Source organism: Camelina sativa, chromosome 16 (genome assembly GCF_030686135.1).
Source record: "Camelina sativa cultivar CO46 ecotype springtype chromosome 16, ASM3068613v1".
Taxonomy (NCBI): domain Eukaryota; kingdom Viridiplantae; phylum Streptophyta; class Magnoliopsida; order Brassicales; family Brassicaceae; genus Camelina; species Camelina sativa.
The window spans coordinates 9,931,812-9,954,534 of NC_141895.1; the positions used below are offsets into that span (position 1 = coordinate 9,931,812).

General features: G+C 36.9%; 1 protein-coding gene and 2 long non-coding RNA genes across 5 annotated transcripts; all 3 read right to left on the bottom strand.

The window, feature by feature from the left end:
- Positions 1 to 420: 420 nt before the first annotated feature.
- Positions 421 to 1,024, bottom strand: LOC104758936 (uncharacterized). Its single transcript, XR_002036274.2, has 2 exons — positions 832 to 1,024; positions 421 to 728 (listed from the first exon to the last, which is right to left on the bottom strand). It is a non-coding gene; the product is annotated as an uncharacterized LOC104758936 (long non-coding RNA).
- Positions 1,025 to 2,343: 1,319 nt separating this feature from the next.
- LOC104758935 (uncharacterized) lies at positions 2,344 to 5,613 on the bottom strand. 3 transcript variants are annotated; one of them, XR_762792.3, is made up of 3 exons: positions 5,346 to 5,600; positions 4,398 to 4,457; positions 2,344 to 2,988 (listed from the first exon to the last, which is right to left on the bottom strand). It is a non-coding gene; the product is annotated as an uncharacterized LOC104758935 (long non-coding RNA). The 3 variants fall into 3 exon arrangements; XR_015583919.1 differs by having other exon boundaries at positions 2,344 to 4,445; positions 5,346 to 5,613; XR_015583918.1 differs by having other exon boundaries at positions 2,344 to 4,457; positions 5,346 to 5,609.
- A 2,760-nt stretch (positions 5,614 to 8,373) lies between these two features.
- LOC104758934 (putative UDP-glucuronate:xylan alpha-glucuronosyltransferase 4) lies at positions 8,374 to 18,004 on the bottom strand. Its single transcript, XM_010481907.2, has 3 exons — positions 17,131 to 18,004; positions 9,345 to 9,805; positions 8,374 to 9,139 (listed from the first exon to the last, which is right to left on the bottom strand). Exons 1-3 carry the CDS (start codon positions 17,924 to 17,926, stop codon positions 8,660 to 8,662), a joined length of 1,737 nt encoding a protein of 578 aa, XP_010480209.2. The 5' UTR covers positions 17,927 to 18,004; the 3' UTR covers positions 8,374 to 8,659.
- Between the last annotated feature and the right edge of the window lie 4,719 nt (positions 18,005 to 22,723).

Sequence of the window (22,723 nt, forward strand, 5' to 3'; positions counted from 1 at the left end):
GAGGCTTTGTTCTCTAATTATAGCTAAGCAAAAGCAAGACTAGCAGTGTCTTGTTTTCAAACCAACCTGTTTAGAAGTTCGGTTCTGTTTGGTTTGTTGTCGTTCTGTTTGGTTTGGTCTAGTAAAAATTGATTGCCTTAAATATGAATTATATGTAAATTCGACCAAAATCTGACTAGTTTATTGTTTTACTATTCTCATTCTGCCATCTAGGTTTTTTGGGCATTCACATGACATAGAAAATAGAAGTCCATTTCATTTAACTTGCGAGAAAATTTCAGTTCGAAATTCTCATCTTGTAGAGAGGGAATTTTTTTTGTTACGTATATTTCAATCGTAACAAATTCGACGTCTACATGATACTTGACTAAAACAGAAGTTCGTCAACCATTAACAACCAAAAAAAAAAAAACATCAAAATAAATTAACAATATGAAAATTAAAATTAAAATATTTATTCAGTAAAAACAAAAACTATTTGCATATAACCAAAAATTAAAAGGAAGATTTGATGATGACAGTATAGCGTTACAACTTACAAGATGAGTTAAAACCCCCTTAAAGAGTGAGTTGACATATATAAAAAATCTCATTAGTCGTCATACTTATACCAATTAACTATTGTCTCTATGGTGGACCTCCTCCTTGGCCTGCAGGTCGTGAAACACTTGGGCTCACACTACCCTTGATCTCGAAGAGGACTTGTTGACGATCCCAAACCCTTTCTGCTATTGGTATAGTTAAACAAAATAAAAAATAATACAAATTTTTATGAAATAGAAAACCGAACTAAGAGACAAAAGAAGATGTTTCTTTTAACTAGATACTCACTTGTACTGAGAGATTTGTGAACGTATTGTAATCGAGCGGAGACTGTGTTTGATGATGCAAAGAACAGGAGAATCATCAATGTTATTAAACGAATCACCACATACATCTTTCTTGGGTCTGAAGATCTAAACTTTTTTTTTTTTGTTTTTTTCTGAAGGTCTAAACTCTTTAATTAAGTTATATAAATTTTGTAAGATGTAAAGTCTGTATGACTGTATTTAAATACATGCACTACGTAAACACGTATGCGTAATTTTTATATACTTTTTCCGTAGAACATTTTCCTTTGACTCTTGAATAGGTCCAACTTCCCTTTTAAATTTGCACTTCGTAAACAACAATATGCTTTTGCTTGTAATTATAATGATAACAATTATCATTACCAAAAAAAAAAAAATGAAAACAATTATGCATCTTGTTTGACAAGAAATTCTCATTATGACTCGTTCAATAATTTGAAGAGATTTCTAATTGGACCTAAAACTATACCTAAAGAGGATGTCAAAAGGTAAGTAGAACGTAACTATATTTCTAAAGATACACTAGCCAGGATCAAACTCCCCACTTTTGAGGTTTTTACCACTACAACACCCTAGTTTTCAACAATATTAATGCCCCTAAAATTTATTATATTTATCTGCTGCCTAAGCCATAGCTTTAAGAACTTAAGTTCTAGGCGGGACGCCGGGACCTGTTTAGAAATGCTTCTAAGTTTATACGTGTCAACAGGTGAGTGGTTGAGTTTTTTTAATAACAAAAGGTGTTTTTTTTCTTTCCATTGAAGGTGGGCACGTACTTGAAGGTAAATCATTATCATTATGTTCAACCAACCAAAATGCTCAGAGAGCCACAGTTTATCTCATGCCCTTTATGTCTCTCTCCCTCTCTTTCTCGTAACTGCTGCTTAGGATGTGTTTTGGTAACAAGAGGGTTATATAAACAAACACCCATATATGGCACGGTTCAGAACATCATCAATTCAAGCAGAAGTATGAATAGAATTGTCTGAAGATGAAGAAGGTGTCCTCAAGCAGCAAAGCAAACGAGTGAAGATGATGTAATCACACAGACCACAAGAGAGTCACAAGCATATGAGCAAGCTTTCTTAACCGGTTTAGTTCTTGATATGATAGAAGTGCATGATTTTAGAATGGTCAATCGGTTGATTTTGGAGCTCATATATAGATGACCAACTGATTTCGTTTCAGTTTACATGGGTTTTTAATTAAAATTGATTTCGGTTAGGTTACATGGATTCGAAATTAAAATTGATTTCAGTTCTATTACTTTGGAAAAAGAAAAATAAAATAAAATATAATAACTTTACACACGCGATGGGCATTGAGTTGATTCATTCAAGCATTAACACAGACAAAAGACATCATTGACATCATTCAGCTGATTCAAGAAACAAAAGATATAAACAAACTTAACCAAATTGATTCATTCAACCATTCACACAAACAAGAGATATCATTGATCCGATTCAAGAAACAAAAGACACAAACAAACTTGACAGTCACTAATCTTTTTATTTTATTTATAAATATGTCAAATTAGATTTCAAAAAGAAACAGCGTTTGTACATCAAGTGCAACGTTTATGACATAGACTGATACAGAACAGAGGAATCGTTATCCAGAGATAATTAAAAACGGGAAGCAAGCCATTTCTCGATTCCATCCATGTACCTTGTGTCACCTCCGAGCTGGATTGTAAGTAGCTGATTACGGACTTGGTGGTCAATCCGGTGTGTAAGCTGAGCTTGGGGAGTGGGGGAAGTACCGTGACGGCGATCATTCCGCTCCTGCCAAAGGGTGTAAACGACCGCCTGCAAGATGTATCGCGCAAGAAAACCCATCGTTCGGCCTGTCTAGTGATGGGAGGTGCATTCAACAATAGTTCTCCAATCTGTAGAATATCGAGTGGTATAGATAGGTGAAGCAAGGTCCTCCCAAACACCAGCGCTGAAAGTACAACAGAAGAAGAGGTGATCCCTCGTCTCAATCGCATTTTTACAGAGGATGCAAGTTGCAGCAGCTCTCGTGTTCTACTGCAGCAGCTGATCCCCTGTCCAAAGCCTGTTTTGGAAAGCCAACCAAACACAAAAAGAATATTTGGGGGTGGCGCGAGGGAACCACACCCCATTACACCATCCTACAACGATTGAATGCAGGAAAATATTATTTCAAGTATCTTTGGTGGAAACCCGTGGCCGAAACACATCGTTTTCCCCCTTTCAGAGGACCATATCCGCTTCAGACTTACGGTCACTAATCGATGCAACTAAAAACAGTCACTAATCAATGCAGCTAAATGTCAATGTTAAAACGGTTGTGGCTTAAACACTTATCACCAAAAAATCTTTAACAAACATTTATCACCAAAAAAAAGGTTAATTCTTTTAACGCCCGCAAACCAAAGGACAATTTTGGGGTGGGTGTCGATTAAAACCATAGGGGTGGTTGTCAACACCAATAATTTCTGATTTGGCCAGTTTAGTTTAAATTGTGGGGTTGAAGCGGTTTGGAATTTCGAAAGCCCTAGATCATCGTATTTAAGGGGAAGGTCGAATTTGGGATGTTTTTTAGCCTACTTGTCGTTCCAGAGTTGAGCAAAAATGATTAAGTTCCTGAAAGTTCCTGAAGGTTTCTAGGCTTGTTGGTGGTGTGGGTTGTTTGTGCAGAAGGAGATCTGGGCGTGGGTGACGTTGCAGAGCTGTTGTGAGGCTTGAATCTTGCTATTCTTTGTTCTTTTCTTTCTAAATCAAGGTGAGTGCATGACCATGGATTATCTGAGCGATTAGATCTCTGTTTTATGTGTTTTCTATGATTGGTGACTGATTCCTTCTGTGTTTGTATGCTTTCATGGTTGAATGTGGCTTGGTTTGCTACAGTGATTGCCATGGACCAGTTTGTGGCTTGTGGAGGCAGTGATCTTTCGCTGGAGTTGACAGGATTTGATGTTAGGGCATCTGTCTCGATTGACATCAAGTCGTGTGTTTTTGTGATGGACTGATGAGGGTGTTGGTCGACACCAGGAGGTTGTCGGTCGACACCAATGTTCAGCAGACTGCGGATGTGTCTTTTTGCTTGCCTTGTTTGGTTGTTCTTTTTGAATTGCTTGTGCTTGTCTTTTTTTCGTTTGTGTATATAGCCTAGTAGATGGAAGGATTGTCTCACTAAGTATTTGTGATAATACTTACGTATCTCAATTGTTGTTTGTGGTGCAGGTATGTGACGTAAAATCGTGGCGATGAGGAGAAAGATAATCTTGGGTCTCGGTTATGTGTTGATTGTCTTGGTTATGTTGTTAATGTTGGAACCCTTTATAGAAGTATGCTAGGTTGTTGGATAGAATGATTAGGAATGATATTGTGTGATGTTTCATTGGAGATATTTGTGTGATATGTTTTCCGTTGTGCATGTTATTGAATGTTGGTTTAATAAAGTATTATGGGATGCTTGATTAATATATTATGTAAAACAAAAAAACAGGTCCGGTCATTTCAAGTCTTTACCTAATCTGATCTATCAAAATTCAAAACAGGGTAAAGGAAACTTTACCTTGCTTCATTGGTGAAACGAGTACCACATCATTTCCAATTGCAGTTTCTGCAAATTAACCTCAAAGAAAAAGAGAAAGTAACAAATCAAATTAGCAAAAACTCAACATATTCAAGACTATTGATTGAAGCAAATAACAGAGATATAAATCAATTTCATGACGACTTACTGATTCAAAACAAAGACAAAAAAATAAGAGAAGGCTTAATGATTCAAGCAAAAACAGAAAAACAATCTCAGGCTGCTTATCCGAAACTATCTAGCAAAATCAAACAATCTATGCATAAACCGATTCAATCTGGGCCAGCTTGGGGTCCGTTTGGGCGGCTAACGGGAGGCTAGCGGGTCCACGGACAGGTCCGTTGGGGCAGCTAGCGGAGAGCTAGTGGGGTCTGCAGGACGGGTTGTCACATAAAAATCGATTTTTTATTGTAACAACCTGTCCCGTGGACCCCTGCTATCCCCACGCTAGCCGCCCAAACGGACCCCAAACTGGCCCTATAGGGCATCGATCCTAACCCCTCACTGTGGATATCCAAATCCACCAGGTCAATTGGTGACAGCTTGTCCTGTGAGAAGGTTGTTAAAGGGTGGGGACCAAGGTTCGAGGAACGCCTGGCGCACCAATAACCTACTGGTGGATTTGGATGAATAGTTCATCTCCACAGTGAGGGGTTAGGATCGATGCCCTGAAGGGCCAGCTTGGGGTCTGTTGGGGCGGCTAGCGGTAGGCTAGTGGGGTCCGCGGGACGGGTTGTCACACAATCATGCCTAAATAACAAAGCCAAACCTTGCTTATTGATTCAAATAACCATAATTTCGCTAAGAACAAAGAACCCTAATTTATATCAAAGAACCATAATTTTGCTAAAATCAGCGAACCCTAATTTTGAATCAAAAGACAAGAATTTAGAACTAACTACACATGATTAAGGTTTAGATTCGTACTATAAGAAAATTCTTGAAGCTTCCTTGAACGAAAACTCTGTGATTTCAAGTTTCAAATCTCCGATTTGGTGAACCTGTCATTGATGATGGTGACCAACGTCGGTGGGGATGATGAAACCGGCGGAACAAACACTCAGAGAACACAATTTCATACTCAATTCTCCTTTAATCGAAGGATTCAAATTGAAATCTTCGATTGTTTCTCCATCGGCAGAGAGAGAGAGAGATAACAAGAGAGAGAGAGAGAGAGAACAAGAAAAGATCAAATAAGAGAGAGAACACGGAAAGAAAAAACATCTTCTGTTATAAAAAAACTCAACCACTCACCTATTGACACGTACTTAGAAGCATTTCCAAAACACTTAAAAATAGAACCACTTCTATTTATTTTTGGGTCCATTAAACAAAATTTAATCACTTTTATTGCTCAAAAATTTTAGAACCAACATATATAACCACTGATGAAGGTGGTCTTAAGAGATAGGTGTGTTTCTTTTCAAAAAAAGGGATTTGGTGGGTAAACCCCACATATATTGGAGACACGAGCGCAACGCGAGTTTACTGCAAGTGGGTGGGAGTGGAACCTTTAGCTCAAAAAAGTGTAAAAATTTGTGGTATAGCTTCGATGTTCCTCCTCTCTTTTTTGTTTATGTTTTTGTTGTTGCGAAATTTGGCACCCACAACATACTGACCTAAACCGAAGATAAACCGAATAATTTTGAAGATCAACTGAACTGAGGAACCTACCTCTTTGGACCAGCTAAACGGGCCTATAAGCAGAAGCCCGACAAAATCACTCGACCGACCTCCAAAATCGCCACTGAGTCCGACCAGATCAGGAAAAAGAGAAATTTAACTTCTATTTGATCCGAGATTTTAGGAAAGTAGTCTTAACTTGTAATCTAGGCTCTCATATAAATAGAGGGATTCTCCTCCCCCCCATATAAGACATCTAGAAATTAATACAAAAAGCCTAAATCTACAATTGTTCTTGAGAGAAGCCTAGCTTGCTCCTCAATGTATCTTAATCCCTTTTTAATTTGAGCTTTGATCTAGTTTTCGAGAGAGATTGTTAAGTGAATTAGTTTCCCATTTCAAACAAAATCATTGTGTGAATCCTATATTCAATAATTTTTTTTTTTCCTAACAGTGAATGAATCAGTTGTTTACGTCTAGGGTAAGCGGATATTTAATTTCGACGGGGCCTAGGACTAGTGAGTCAACTCGGTTTCTGTTCTCAGTAGACAACATAGTCACAACTCCGGTCTCATAATTTTTGTTTTTGTGTTGGTTTTTATTTATTGTCACATTATGGTGTGCTTACTTTTAATTTTTCCATACCACAGAAACATGGGATCCAGCGTGATGGCATCATGGATGTTGTTGAACCACCAGAATGATCAGTTTACAAGATTCCTTTTGCAAGATGTATTTTTGGACTTCTGACTTTAGTTATTGGTAGTAAGTTTACAATGGTGCCCACTTATTCTTTAAATTGGAAAGCAGATAAGATACGAGGATTGTTACAGCGGCTATCACACGGGTTAAACAAGGTGCGCTGTTTCATTCTGCTATATTATACTTTTACTTTTACTATATTACCCCTAGTAAAAGCTATAGGAGGATATCTAGAAGATATGTAAATATACAGTAATCATATAAATGATTTGTAAATATTCTATATGATCTCACTAGTTAGGAAAGTAGGTTAAATGATATTCTCGTATATATGCTTGTATATTATAAGCTAGGTTGCATGGAAACGGAAACGGGTACGTGGAAGCGAAACGTTTCGGAAATGGGAAACGATTTTTTTTCTAAAATTAGGAAATGGAAACGTTTTGGAAACGTATGGATATATACATATATATACATATATATTTATAGATATATATAAATATATAATAAAACATTAAACATAAAAATCATATCAAAAAGCTTCAAACAACAAAGCTTCAAAATATAAATTTTAAATAGTTTGATTAAAACACTAATAATATTATATATTTATATCTATTATATAGTTTTATATTTCCAAATTTATTTATTAAGTTTTAAACTAAAAAAAGGTTTCCGTCGTGTTTCTAAAACGGAAATGGAGTTTCCATCGTGTTTCGAAACATAATTTTTTAGGAATCGTGTTTATGTGCCTTGTTTCCGAGTTTCCACGATTTTCCGTTTCCGAAACGTTTCGGAAACGGGAAACGAACCTCAAAAAGAGTTTCCATGCAACATAGATTATAAGGATATACTTTTTAATTATAATGATATTCTTATGAAAGTAAATACTAATTCTTTCATTCGAACTCTCATCAAACTCTATCATGGTAATAGAGCAAGTTTGCTCCCAAGTTTAGATCTAACGACCAAACTCGTTATTTTTTTTTTTGTTAAGCCAAGTGCTTCCACATCCAAGTTATTGATCTTCTCTTTGTTCAGATCTATTATCATAGATTATTGAATCTAAGCCAAGTGCTTTTTCTTTATTTTATTTTAAAGAAAATAAATGTTTTCATCATTCAAGCTTCTTATGAGCCTCTAAATCAAGCCATAATGCTTGTTTAAAATATTTAAAAAAACATCTTATTTCCCAGTTTTCAAGTTATTGATGCTTCTTCAAAATTTTATTTGTTATGTTTCTATTCAGCTAAAAAAAAAAATGTCAGCTTACAGCCATCACTATATGTTCACCGGATCTATCCAAAATCTGACTTAGTCGCCAGCAAGACGTCGGAAAGCAAGCTTGGATAGCACTGTTCAAGCACAAGCTCTACCATTCCACTAAGATCAGTCTTAAGATTAAGGGGGCGTATCAGAAGATGTCTAGAAGATATGTAAATCTAAGAGTAAATACTAATTCTTCCATTCCTAAACTCTTATCAATCTCTATCATAAGCAAAGCTGATGGTGAAACCACCAAAGACACTAATCAGGAGAGAATGTCCAAGTTAGCCAAAATGGAGGATCTTCAAACACCGAAAAACTTCACATTAGCCCCGCGGAAAAACTCAAATGCATTTTATTGATGTAGTTAATGAAATCAATTTTTGTAAATTTCTTACTGCGCCACCATATTCCTCAAATTACATGATATCACTGAATCAAATAGTGACGTGTCTTCTTAAGAAAATTGAAAGTAAATTTTTAGAGATGTCATTTGCTATCTATCTTACGCACATCTCAATCTTCTCGGACTTGACATGGATTTGGAGCTAAAATTTTAAATATACTAAAGCAAAACCTTTCTTGAATTAGAAGTTTCTTCATTTCTCTGTTCCCAAGTGTCCTTAAGACTCAAAAAAACTAAAACCCTCTCACTGAACAAGAAGGTTCGTCTTCCTAGGATCTCTCACTTCAATCTCCCAGTGCCCATCAGGCAAACTATTGTTCTTAGCAATTCCTCTCCACTTCTCAATCCTCTTCTCCATAATCTTATCCAAACTACAATAACCCTTCAACTGCTCTGACATCTTGTCATATACTTTCCACCATTTCTTGTGCACCGAATCACTCGCAAACACGCGTCGTGCGCTCATGTCCCAATTGCAGTCATAGTCTCTATAACATACCCATGGCTTCAATCCCAAGTAGTGCACACCTTCTAGATTCTCCGGAAGATCATGTGCTCGCTGATTTTTTTCGTCGAAGTACTTCATTGTATGCACGCGTTTCGATAACCTGTGCCACCATACAAATATCTCATTGAGGAATCCTTGGTCTCCCCCGTTGTATGACTCGATCTTGAACGATTTCTCTATTAGATCTTTAAACATACATGCCGAAGGCTCGAGAACCTGATGCAAGAGAACAAAATTAGTATATGTTTTTTTAGGCAGAAATTAACATTTTCAACTAATTATATTCAAAGGATGTGATGCATGGGTTTTTTCAATATTAAATCTAGCTTTTAGGCCAAATACGTCATATTAATTTGTAACATGTAAAACGTTTTACCAAAAAAAACTTTAGATATTTTAAAACAGAATTTGGCTGTATTACCATGATTCCGGAGTTGAATAGCACTTTGTCGTTGCCTGAAGCTGAGAGTTGTGGATAGTAGAAGAGATAATCAAGTTTCTTGAGGATGATGAAATCTGCGTCTATGAACACAAGTTTATCGTAATCAGTTACTTGCCACACACGTAATTTGCTATAGTTCCACTCATTGTAAGAGTCCTTTTTCGAAAACGGGCTGCGGATTCTGTCGATCAACCGTAGATTCCATCCCGCAGCACTGAGACCGATAAGAGACCTGTTGGTTATGGTCTGGTCATGGAGGAGAATCATGTCCTTATGAGATCCTGATTGTCTTATGTTTTGCGCTAAGGCTATTGCCCCACAAACATAGGATTCTGAAGAGTGTAGTACTGTCACATAGGCGACTCGTAAGCGACGAGGAAAGGCTATGGCTGCCTTGGACTTAAGATTGCCTTCAGCTTTTTGTCTCCATGTTTCTTGACCTGTAAATGATAATATTTTAAAAGTTACAAGTGAGATAACGAGTAAGAATCCTTGTATATTTTGATAAATGAAGGAATGAGAAAAAAAGAGTGAGACGAGGAAAATTTGGTGAACAAGTAGGGTTTGTGGTAAGCAGGTATAAGGTTGTTGAGGATAAGCTTTTTCAGTCCGATCCCCACCTAATTGTTTTTAATTTAAAATTGGTTATAATTAATTATGATTATATTTATAATATCTACATATACCTTTTTTCTGGTTGAAAATATGTACATATTATATATATGTTATGAAACTAGAGAGTTTAGGGGACGAAATCTCTTGTTCTCATTAATCAATATCGAGGTTTACAAGTATATATATAGTAGAGTACAAAGGCTAAAGCCCATAAACCGACTAGGACATAGAATAGGCCATGGGCCGTAAAGCAATGGCCGATGGGCCGTACAAGGATGGACCGTACATGGGCCGTAAGGCCATGTCCTAATGGACTGTGAATGGGCCGGTCTATAGAGTCCACTAAGTGTTTTACAACACTCCTTGGACGAGATGACCATGCCTATGTTGGATGGGATCGCTGCAATGTGCTTAGGGGATGCTGCCTCATTAAAACCTTACCAGGAAAACCCAATGGGACAAAACCTTGGTGAAGGAAAAAGAGTACAGCACACATTGCTCCCCCTGATCCAAACATCACTCCAAGTCCTTAAGCCTCCGCATTCCAATCTTGTGCGTGAGCTTCTTGAACGTTGATGTCGGCAATGCTTTGGTGAAGAGATCGGCTGAGTTGTCGCATGATTGAATTTGCACCACTTGAACTTCAGTAAGATGTGCTTCGTCCGATCTCCCTTGATGTAACCTTCCTTGAGCTGTGTGATGCAGGCCGAATTGTCCTCTTATATGACCGTTGCTTCTTTGCTATCGTCCATGCCGCTATCCGTCCATATATGTTGAGTCATCGAACAAAACGCACTAAACCTTCTTTGCTATAACCTGCATCAACAATACCAACTAAAACCTTCTTTGTTATAGTTAGTATAATATAAACCCAAATCTTACCTTCCTTGTAGGTAACATAATAAATACTTAATTTCACTCTAGTGCCTTTGGGTTAGTCAAGAACTAATTCTTGCTAGGAGGTTCACGACAAAACTTATCTCTGGTCTAGTGTGGCTAGCCAAGATTAATTCTCCTATAGCACTGAGGTATGGCATTTCAGGACCGAGAACTTTCTCATTGTCCTTCTTTGGACCAATGGATCTTTATCCAAATCAATGCTCCTTACAACCATTGGGCTAGTCAATGGGTGAGCTTAGTCCTTATTAAAACTCTTGAGTACTTTTCTGTATATGCCATTTGATGCACAAGGATTCTATCATTTATGTACTCAAGTTGTAACCCCAAACAGAATTTTTCTTTTGCCTAGGTCTTTCATTTCAAATTCTTTCTTGTTTGGGCGATTTAACCAGGGGTTCCAAGGATGTTTAAATCATCCATATAGACTGCTATTATCACAAATCCTTTGTTTGCAAACTTCTTTATAAATACATGGACTGATGGAATCATTATTATAGCTTTCTTTAGCTAGGTACTTGCTTAATCTATTGTACCATATACACCCACTTTGTTTCAGTCCATAAAGGTATTTGTCTAGCCTTGTGCAGTATTTTCTCGAGAACCACTCTTATAATTGAGCTCTATACCCTCTGGTAATTTCATTTCATTTTCCAGTGGACCATGTAAGTATATGGTTTTAACATCCATTAACCGTAAATCCAGTTTTTCTTTTATAGCCAGACTTATTAAAGTCGTTGCATCCATCACAGGGAGTAAGTCTCCTCATAATCTATTCCTGGTCTTTGAGAGAATCCTTGTGCTATAAGCCGTGCTTTATCTCACGCTTTCATTACTCTCATTTCTCTTTCTTACAAAGACCAACTTATGTCCAACTGGTTTATATCAAGTGTTGTCTTTAAGGTCGGACCAAACACATTTCTCTTCTTTAAAGAGTTTAACACCACGTCAATGGCTTCTTTCTATTTTAGCCAATCTTTACTTTGAGTGCACTCTAATATAGACGTGAGTTTCTGATCCTCATTTACTTCAAGTGCTACCTTGCATGCAATTATTTCATTAATGTCGACATCTTTGCAGTTCCATTTTATTCTAGACATGATATAGTTTATCGAGCTCTTATTATTATTATTAATACCTTAAGGACCTTGAGATTTAGCGTCCCAAACCTCATTGTTGGTACCTTAGGATTTGCCGCGGCCATGTCTATACTCTTTCCTTAACCTCGGTTTTAATTGCACCTTTCTTAGATTTCCGAAGGTTCTTTTCTATGGAACATATTGGTCTATTTAGACTCTGTAGCAACTTGATTATTGTGTTCCTTTTGAACATCAATACGTACTGGTGCATTACAAGCTGGTATGTACGATTTCATAATTCTCTTTAGGTCATTAAAGGAATCTTGGCAATTGAATAGCTAGCTTTTGCAAATGTATAATCTCGAGGATCTTGCCAATTTAAGGATGTTTGATTCCATAATATTTCTTTGACCAGCTTGTCTTTCTCTCCACCCAATATAGGGAATTCGGATTCAGCAAACTGACAATCCGTGTATCTGGCCACATATAAATCACCCATAGTTGGCTCAAGATACTTAACAATGGTGGGAGAATCATATCAATATATATTCCCATCCTCCTTTGAGGTCCCATCTTTGTTCTCTGTGATGATGCAATATAAACGGCACACCCGTATATTATTTTAGATGGGATATGTCTGGCTTATGACCCGTTATGCATTTGGGAATATTTATACTCACTAGATGGCCTGATGCGTATAAGTTCTATTACATGTAATATTGTGTGTCCCCAAGCCGACACAAGAAGCTTCGACCTCATGAGTAATGGTCGAGCAATTTATTAAGTGCGTTTAATGAAGGATTCATCTAATCCATTCTCTGTATGTTCATGTGCCACAGGGTGGTCCACACTCCCCCCCCATGGACATACCATTATTATTAAACGCTTGGGATATAAATTCACCAGCACTATCTAGACTTATAGTCTTAAGTGGAAAATTTCTTTAGTTACATTTGCTGGTGATGGCCTTATAAATGAGTTTCCCTTGTGTACATGCTACACATGTGAGATTGTAGGGATAACTCTTCTCTCTCTTAGGAGTGTGCCCATTTTTATTTAATATCAACATACGCATCACGTTAGAATCCAGATGGCCAATCCGGTCATGCCATAAAGTGAATTATTGAACATTTCGTTCATTGCCATATTAGCCTCTATTATATTAATCTTAGCATGGTAAGAAAACCAGTGGCTAGTGCAGGTATAGGCTCTAGGACTTTCTTATGTCCATGGGTGATTTCAATATATATAGGAACTCTCTGTTTCCTTCACCCTGTATTTCAATATGGAAACCATTCAAATGAATGTCCTTAAAGCTCAATAAGCTTCTCTTAGAGCTGGGTGATTATAATGCAACACTTAGTTCAAAATGTGTGCCATAAAATATATGCCTGGCCGTAGCCTTTACTTAGGCTTGCTATACCCGCTTATCTTTGCTAATATTGGCTTTGTGTGGCTTAATCCACTATCCACCACACTTATTTTCTTGTCCTTAACCATTTCCAATAATGGACAAGGATTTATGTTTTAATATATATTAAAGGAAATAAAATAATTGGATTTAAATCAAAATAATAATTCAATCAAATTCAAAACATAGAAATTAAATTAATACACCACATGAGTTTAAATATTTTTCTTTAGGCAATCAAAATCTCATAATCCAATTTAGGAGTTCTGCATGTCTTTATCTTATGGTTTTCTATACCATAATTATTATTACAAGTGGACTTGGTCTTATGTTGCCGGTTTAGATAACCTGCGGCCTTTACCCCGACCACGGCCGAAGCCTAATCGGTTTCTATAGCCTTGACCATCATAATTATGTCTTTGGTAAGTCCCACGACCAGAACCACCATGTCCACTTCTTAGTCTCTTTGGCTCTTTAGGCTCTTTAGGATTTTTCTTTGTCATGTCAACCTTGTGAGCTTCATTGCACTTTTCATTTAAACATCGGTGACAAACCGATTTAGCCTTGATTTGCGGTTTAAAGGACCCACGGCCCCTACCACCGCGGCCACGGCCACTACGGCCGTAACCATCAAAACGGCTTGCCTGTCCCCAACGACCACCACGTCCTCTGCCACCACGGCCATGGCCATAGTGTCTTTTTCTGTGGACGTAGTTGGTCTCCTTGGGCTCTTTTTCCGGTAATAGGGTTGTACCGGGAGGTCTCATAGCACTATTCATCAACAGCTCATTTTCACGGTACTGTTGCTGAAGTACTATATTGTGAGTACTAAAAGTAGACAAAGTCTTCTCTAGTAACTCTCTCTCCGTGACTTCAATACCACACAACCTTAGGATTGAGACAATCTTAAAAGCTCTGAGTTATACTCATCCATGGATTGGAATTCCTGGATCCTTAGGTTTTTCGAATTGAGCCTTTGGTAGGAGCACCATCTATTGGTGTCCATATTGTTTTTCAACTCTGTCCAAAGGTCAATAAGATTCTCAATGGTATGGTACTTGGTCCTTGAGACTCTCAGCAAGGTGATGGTGTGTATGCAAAATTGCCTTACATTTATTCTTTTAGTGCAACCATTATCATCCTTAATACACTCACATAGGTACTTTGATTTTACAAAACATGATCTCATCATTATCATGCGGTTTTAAGACCGAACCATGTAATTCATTTGGATCATGCCATGCGGTGTTTAAGACCGAACCATGGAATCATTTTATTCTTAGGTCATGCGGTATTTGAGACCGAAACATGCCTTGCCTTTACTTATAATTTCGAACTTAGGTCATGCGGTATTTGAGACCGAAACATGCCTTTATTCTACTCAATTTCGTGGCTTAATATGCATGAACAACAAACCTAGATAGGAACTAGCATGCATGCAATAATTTCCTTTTTCTAGATAAGATTTCCTTTTCTTAAGATTTCCTTTTCAGTTTTGGATTAAGACAAGTTTTAGGAAATATTTTATTTAAATTTTAGGATAATTACCAAATTAAATTTGGAAGTTATCCTGATAGTTCTAGCAACCTAGAACAGTTCTATAATTTTCGAATTTCATAGTTTTAGGATCCGAATTTTTTTCTTAATTTACTAGAACAGTTTTATGTTTATAATTGATCCTATATTGTTTTTATGGAAATTCCGAATTCAACAGTCCTAAACAAGTCTATCCAATTTGATATTAATGTTCATGCAACTCTAACAATTTATGCAATTATTGGTTCTTTAATACCCTATGCATAATCCGATTTCATTATGATGCATGAACAACCAAGTTTTAAATATCCTAGAACAATTAGATCAATATTTATCTTATGAGTCTAACAATTTAGTTCTAGGTTCTTATGCAACAATCAATCAAGCAAGCATAGACAATTAATCAATCAATCGGATTTTAAGCTTGATATATCTTGCTGCAATTCACAAACAATCTAACAGCCCTATGCATCCGATTTTAAAGTTTTACAGGAATAGGACTCTTAAGATTTGTTTGTTGTGTACTTGGATGTTTTAGGGTTCCATAGGTTTTATGTATTGAATTCGATTCATAGGTTCTAAGAGAGTTTTAGATCTTAATTACCTTTCACCAATTAGGGTCTGACTGGTTTTGATCTGGGAGCTAAAGACCTCAGATTTCACTCACGAACCTCGATCAGAACCGCTATCAACCCAATCCTTGTACCACTCTCGAACTGCTCTCGGATGCTCTCGGACAGATCCTCGTACCGCCTACGTACCGCTCTCGGATGCGCCTAGGAACCGCGAACCTCGAACCTTGATCAAGTCTTCAATAAAATTTCGATCACGAACACGCCATGGTTTCGAACTCGAACATAACTCGGACAAAACTCGATCTTCGAACAGGAACAGGACCGCGGACGATGATGGATTCCGAACAAGGAGTAATCACTGAGAGTTTTGGATTATCACCGAGAGATCTCCGAGTTTGCCCCGGAACTTGCCGCGTACTGGATCCAAAATGGACGGAAGCTGATCGCCGGAACTTGCCGCGTACTGGATCTTCGAACATGAACTTACCCCGGACTGGCCCCGTACACGGACGGAAGATGATCGCCGAATTTGGGCGGCGGTTTTTAGGGTTTTAGGGTAAGAGATAGAGGCGGCGGTCGATTAGGGTTTTAGGGTTTTAGGGAGGAGAGAAACGGCGGCTGCCTTTAGGGTTTTAGGGTTAGGGTTTTCTCAGCTGGCCTTAGAGGCTATCGTGCTGATAACGTGTTATGAAACTAGAGAGTTTAGGGGACGAAATCTCTTGTTCTCATTAATCAATATCGAGGTTTACAAGTATATATATAGTAGAGTACAAAGGTAAAGCCCATAAACCGACTAGGACATAGAATAGGCCATGGGCCGTAAAGCAATGGCCGATGGGCCGTACAATGATGGACCGTACATGGGCCGTAAGGCCATGTCCTAATGGACTGTGAATGGGCCGATCTATAGAGTCCACTAAGTGTTTTACAACAATATATATATATGTTTCCTGTTTCCACATTGACATATATACATTTAAAATTTGTTGTAATAAATATCTTCTAACGTTTTAAGAAAAAAAAAAATGACAAGTTTATAGAAAATAGTTTGGACGTGTCATACAAAAGAACCTTATCCAAACATGAGCTTCAGTGTCAAGAATTGAAATTTTGGTTTATGATCATCACACGTCCAAAATTCTCGAAGTAGAAAAACAAAGAAGTTTAGTTTTGACAAAAATGTTAATGGTTGTATGTGGGACAACACAATGTTTATGCTATTTAAATATGCAAAAAAATAATCAATGTACTTAATATTACGTCAACAAAAACTATATATGCATACTGTGAGGCACGATCTAATCGCACCAACCATTAGTCTCATATTACTTTAATTACCAATTTTTCATTTGAAACAAGTACGTGTTAGCAATAATGATCTACCAAAACACCTCTCCAATAGAAACTTCACCAAGAAAAAAAAATGCATATTTACATATAATGTTTTTTTTTTTGACAACATATATAATGATTTAGTAATAGTAAAATGGTGTTTATTAGAAATTACTTAGAAGGATTAGTATCTACCATAAAATAAAATAAAAGAATAATTGTGAGATAATATGTCAGAATACAAGTTTATGAAACTAATAAATTTGTTTTTTGTCGAATATGAAAACTAATATTTAAAGAGGGAAAAAATTATAACTTACCAAGTTGGGCAAACGGAGGAGCAACGCGACATGAACCAACAGGCATGAGAAGCTTCTGCTTCAAACTTGGGATATAAGGCTTATACACCCAATAATCCTCAACGCGCCTAACTCGCTCATCGCACCTGAAGATCTCATGCATAGGTCCACATGAGCCGATGAACACAACGTACACTGTCGAATCAACCCTTCTCATACCACTCTGGACGGCTAGATTCGCAACGGCCAAGTTAACCTGAAGCCTAAACAAATCTCTCAGCCCTTTACTCTCCGACCACCCATCGCAAGGAACTCTAGCAACGATGACGTCCACGTCAGCATCAGAACCTTGTGGCTGAGGGAGAGAGATCTCGGGACAGTTAGAAACTTTCTCATCGATCCACTCGGGGTAAAGACTCTTCCAAGTAACATTCTCCGGTATAGGATCAAACGAAACGTACACGTTATTTAATATCAACGGTCCACGAGCCTCGTAGCTCTCGCGCTCTTTCTCGTCGATGTTGAGGAAGCCAACTCGGAGCTTCTTTTCGGGTAGATAATTACGGATGAGTCGGAGCCAATGCCATTTCGGGTTTTTGTTGACTTGAGGCGATGGTAGATTAATCTGTAACGTTGAAGACGATGAAGTGATCCGTAAAAGAGGTTTAAAAGGTAAGATCAAACCAAAAAGTGACAATGAGATTAGTATTAGATAGATCATGAATATTTTCCCTCGAGAATTATGGGTTTTTGTCCCCATTTTTTGATAATTTTTCTCCTGCGTCTCTCTCCTATACCTATAAGTTTGTACACGCATTTTTATTTGCAAGGATTTAAAGCTTTATATGCACACTGACTCATGTGTGTTGCAAGGGCTCATTTGCATGGACGCACGTTGGTGTGGGAAAGTCAATATGTCTCTCTCTTTTATGGTTGGTTTGATTATGTTAAATCCCAATCAGTAATAAAAGTTTGGTTCACAATAATGCAAAATAACAGAAAAAGAGAAATATATATATTAATTTTTTTTAAGGACATGTTTTATAAAGAAAAATATCATATCAATGCATGTTTACATTTTATCTTGAAATGGGAATGTATTTGACCAATCCATGCTACAATTCAAAATCATAGCTGTTTCATTATTTTATAATTCTATTGAATTTCACAATTTATAGGTGATATTATCAAAATTAGTAACTTACTATAAAGTTTTACATAATTTGTCAACTGTTGTAAATGGTTAACAAGTTGTGGTGCTTGTGGTTGTTTCTCCACTCAAGCGTCTCATGAAAAATCACTCAAGCACTTCATAACTTGGGTCATCCGTAGAGACTAGTCCGGCTTTCGGCATGAGATTCCCCCTATTGTAAGAGAATAAAAATGCTGTATTGTTTTGAAAATATTATATTCTGTAAGTTATTAAAAATGTAGAAATTTATTTTACAAATTAAGTAATATATCAAAAACATATATTTGAAAATTTTCAGATATTATGTGTAAATTAAATTGGGGATTAGAAACTAAGTAATATATAGAAGCATATATAAATACAATTTATAACTTATAGTAAAAGAAGTAAAAATTGGTAATCTGAACAAAAATGTTGTAATTGTTTGAAAATATTATATTCTGTAAGTTATTAAAATTTTAGAAATTTATTTTACAAATTGAGTAATATATCAAAAACATATATTTGAAAATTTGTGCAGTTATTTTGTATAAATTTAATTGGGATTAGAAATTAAAGTAGTATATAGAAGCATATATAAATACAATTTATAAATTATAGTAAAAGAAGTAAAAATTGGTAATTTGAATAAGAAAATGACACACATATATCTTTCCACTTAAAGATTGAAACTGATTTTTGAGTTTTGTGGATTTCCTAATCTAAGTAATCCTATGAATGGGCTCTCTCCCACGTTGACACGCCAACATGTCACATTTAATATTTCATTTATTTTTTAAAGATTGATTTAAAGCCATACATTAACTCGTTATTTCTTATATTGACATGTTTAAATTTAATAACTTACAGAATATAAATCAGGATACAGAATACAGGATATCTAAAATTTAATAACTTTTTTAAATTGTATATAATTATATATATTCTAGTTATTAATTGTATATATAAATCAATAATTTAATTTAATTATACTAAATTTAATAAAAGTTTACATAACATAAAATTAATGGAATTTTAGTTTTGTATAGATTTCATTATATTACAAAAATTAAATGATATGATATTATAATTTTCTCATAATTTCATATGCTATTAATATAGAATTAGTTATATTTATGGTATATTGAGGAAAATATTGAATAATAAATTATAATTTTTGATGTTAGTTCTATCTATTTTTTTAAGATAATAAAATAAACCTATTTTAATTAGATAAGTTGCCTTTTAATAAGCGTTAAACAATGTAACTAAAAGTAAATAAACAATAAAAAAAAAGATGAATTATTTACTAGAAAATTATAAAAATACATCAAAATGATGGAAAAACACCAGAGAAGAGAAACTGGTTTGCCATTGGACTAAGGGAGTGTGGTTTCCCGAAACTACACCAAAATTTGCTTTTATAACGTATCTGGGAATGCACAATAGGTTATCTACGGGATACCGTATGTTAGCATGGAATCAACGGGTTGATTCATCTTGTGTTTTCTGTCAAGAACCGATAAAAACAAGGAACCACCTCTTCTTCCAATGCCCCTACTCGAGTCAGATTTGGAAGAACCTCACATGAAGGCTTCTCGGCAGCCAACACACCACACAATGGGACCAGATTACAGCTCTCATCTCTAGCTCAGCACTAGAGCCACACCCTTTGCTTATACTACGGTACACACAATCTGGAGTGATAGAAACAATCATAGGCATGCAGAACAGCCTAGATCAACAGCTCACCTCGAGAAACTAATCGACAAGACGATTCCAAATAGGATTACTTTCCTACAAAAAGCGGGAAATCAGCAATATGAACATCTTCTTATTTCTTGGTTTTATACTCGATTTCAAGTTATAGTTTCAAAGCTTGATTTAAAAAAAAAACGACGCACTTGATGTAACACCGGTATTTTAATGAATAAATTTTACATTCATTGAAAAAAAATCAAAATAATTAAAAACACCAAAAACATTATTTTGTCAAGTTGGTTCAATCAATATAAATTATTATAATTAACAAATTATAAATAAAAACCCCGCGGAATATAATCAAACTCAGAAAACCAAGACTGCAAAATTCCCATTGATTTGGCTAACTAAATTATCAGCTCGTTGGCTGCATGAGGATGTCTGCCTCTGATGAGAGCTTTGACAACATTCTATCCTAGGATTCTTGAGATGAAGGGGTATTTAGTGATAAGAGCTTAGTGCGTACCATTTATGGTTTGAGAGTCTTTTGTGACTCTTGAGATGTGCTTGAACATATCCGTAAATCAAAAGAAACATTTGCTCATCATGTTGCATTATTAGTAACATGCTCTACATAAACCGGATACAAACTTTGAAATTATGATACATTTTTAATAAGACAAACAAAAGAATCATTTATCAAATTGAAATACCACCAAAACTTATATTCACAGTGATAGTGACGCACAGGAAAAAAATGATAGATAAGGGATTATGTAATATTTTGTTTCCATATCTGTATCGATATTACTTGCACAGCATTTGACCACATTTGTATATATACGTGACATAATGTAATGAAAATGGGCATCGAGTCTTGCTTTGTAACATGGTATCAAAGCCTTTTAAAAAAAACCCCCCGCCTCTTTCCTCCTCTTCCTCTGTCTCCTCTTGTCTTCTCTTGCTTACTTTCTTCTTCCCCTCCTAAACCATAGATCTCCTCTCCATTCTCTCATTCCTTCTTTGATGGCTCAACCGGTTTCCAAGGTCTTCACCGTGACTCACATTAAGTCACACATCCCTCTCGTACTTGACATGCAGAAGATGAACTACGATGCATGGCGTGAACTCTTCGAGACTCACTGCTACAGCTTCGGCGTCCACGGTGATCTCGATGGCAAATCCACTCCAGCCAATGACGAGGACACTCCTTGGAAGGAACATGACGACATCGTTAAAATGTGGATCTACGGCACCATATCACCCTCTCTTCTCGACACCATTCTCAAAACTCGTAGCACCGTTCGACAGATCTGGACATCCATCAAGAATCTCTTCAGAGACAACAAGGAGGCTCGGACTATCCAACTTGACAACGAACTCTTCTCACTTACCATCGGCGATCTCTCCGTCCATGACTACTGTCAGAAGCTGAAGACTCTCTCGGATCTCTTGACCAACGTTGATTCTCCTGTTACCAAACATGTACTCGTTATGCATATGGTTAATGGTCTCACCGAAAAATACGAAAACATCATCAACATCATCAAACATCGCCAACCCTTCCCATCCTTTGCCATTGCTCGCTCCATGCTTGCCGAGGAGGAACCTCTCCAAACAAGTCAAAACAACCTCTGCCTCCATCGACTCCAACACCAACAAAAATCATCGTGACAACAACTCCAATAGAGGTCACTACAACAGCGGTAACTACAACAACGGTCGAGGACGCGGCTGCGGACAGAGTTACAGTGGCAGAGGACGTGGTCATCAAAACTGTAACTAGGGCACTAACTGGCGCATGCCACCTCCCTGGTATCAACCTCCGGTTTCGGCCTCGCCATGGCCACAAAGAAACTGGCCACACCAACCTATGGCCTATCTGACAGCCACTCAGCCCGTCGCTGCCGGCGTTCTCGGTTCTTCTCCATACACACCACCTCCGACTGTCCAACCAACACAACTCCCATCAAGCCTTGTCGCCGCGTTTGGGACAATGACGGTGCAAGATCCGGTGGATGGCAAGTGGTATATGGACACTGCTGCAACGTCCCACCTCACGACACAACCAGGTACTCTACATTCTCTTTTTAATTCGAGCTCCTCCCCATTGGTTGTAGTCGGTAATAGATCCTCTATTTCTACAAATGCTTTCGGTCACTCTGTTATCATGTCTAACAGTCGACCTCTACATCTTAAAAACGTCCTAGTTTGTCCCTCTATCATCAAAAAATATTGTCTCACTATGTCATTTTACTAAAGATAACTCTGTTTATGTGGAATTTGATCCGTTTGGTTTTTGTGTATAGGACTTTCCAACTCGGATCAAGCTTCTCCGATGTAACAGCGATGGCCCTCTTTATTTCGTTATGTCACCACCATCGGCCTCTCCATCTCCACAAGACATGATTTCCATGGTTCCCAACACCATGTTGTGGCATCATCCTCTTGGTCACGTGGGAAACACTACTCTACAATCTCTTATATCTTCTTCTACAATAAATTGTTCTAAAACTGACATGCTTCTTTGTTATGCTTGTCAGTTGGGGAATCACATTCGTTTACCTTTTGATTCTGTTATTTCTACTGTTTCTGAACCATTTAAAATAATTTATTCCAATGTCTGGACCTCACCAGTTTCCAGCATCAAGGGCTTCAAATATTATGTCACTTACATTGATCAGTTTACTCATTTTCTTTGGGTTTTTATTTTACGAAAGATATCCGACGTATTCTCCACAT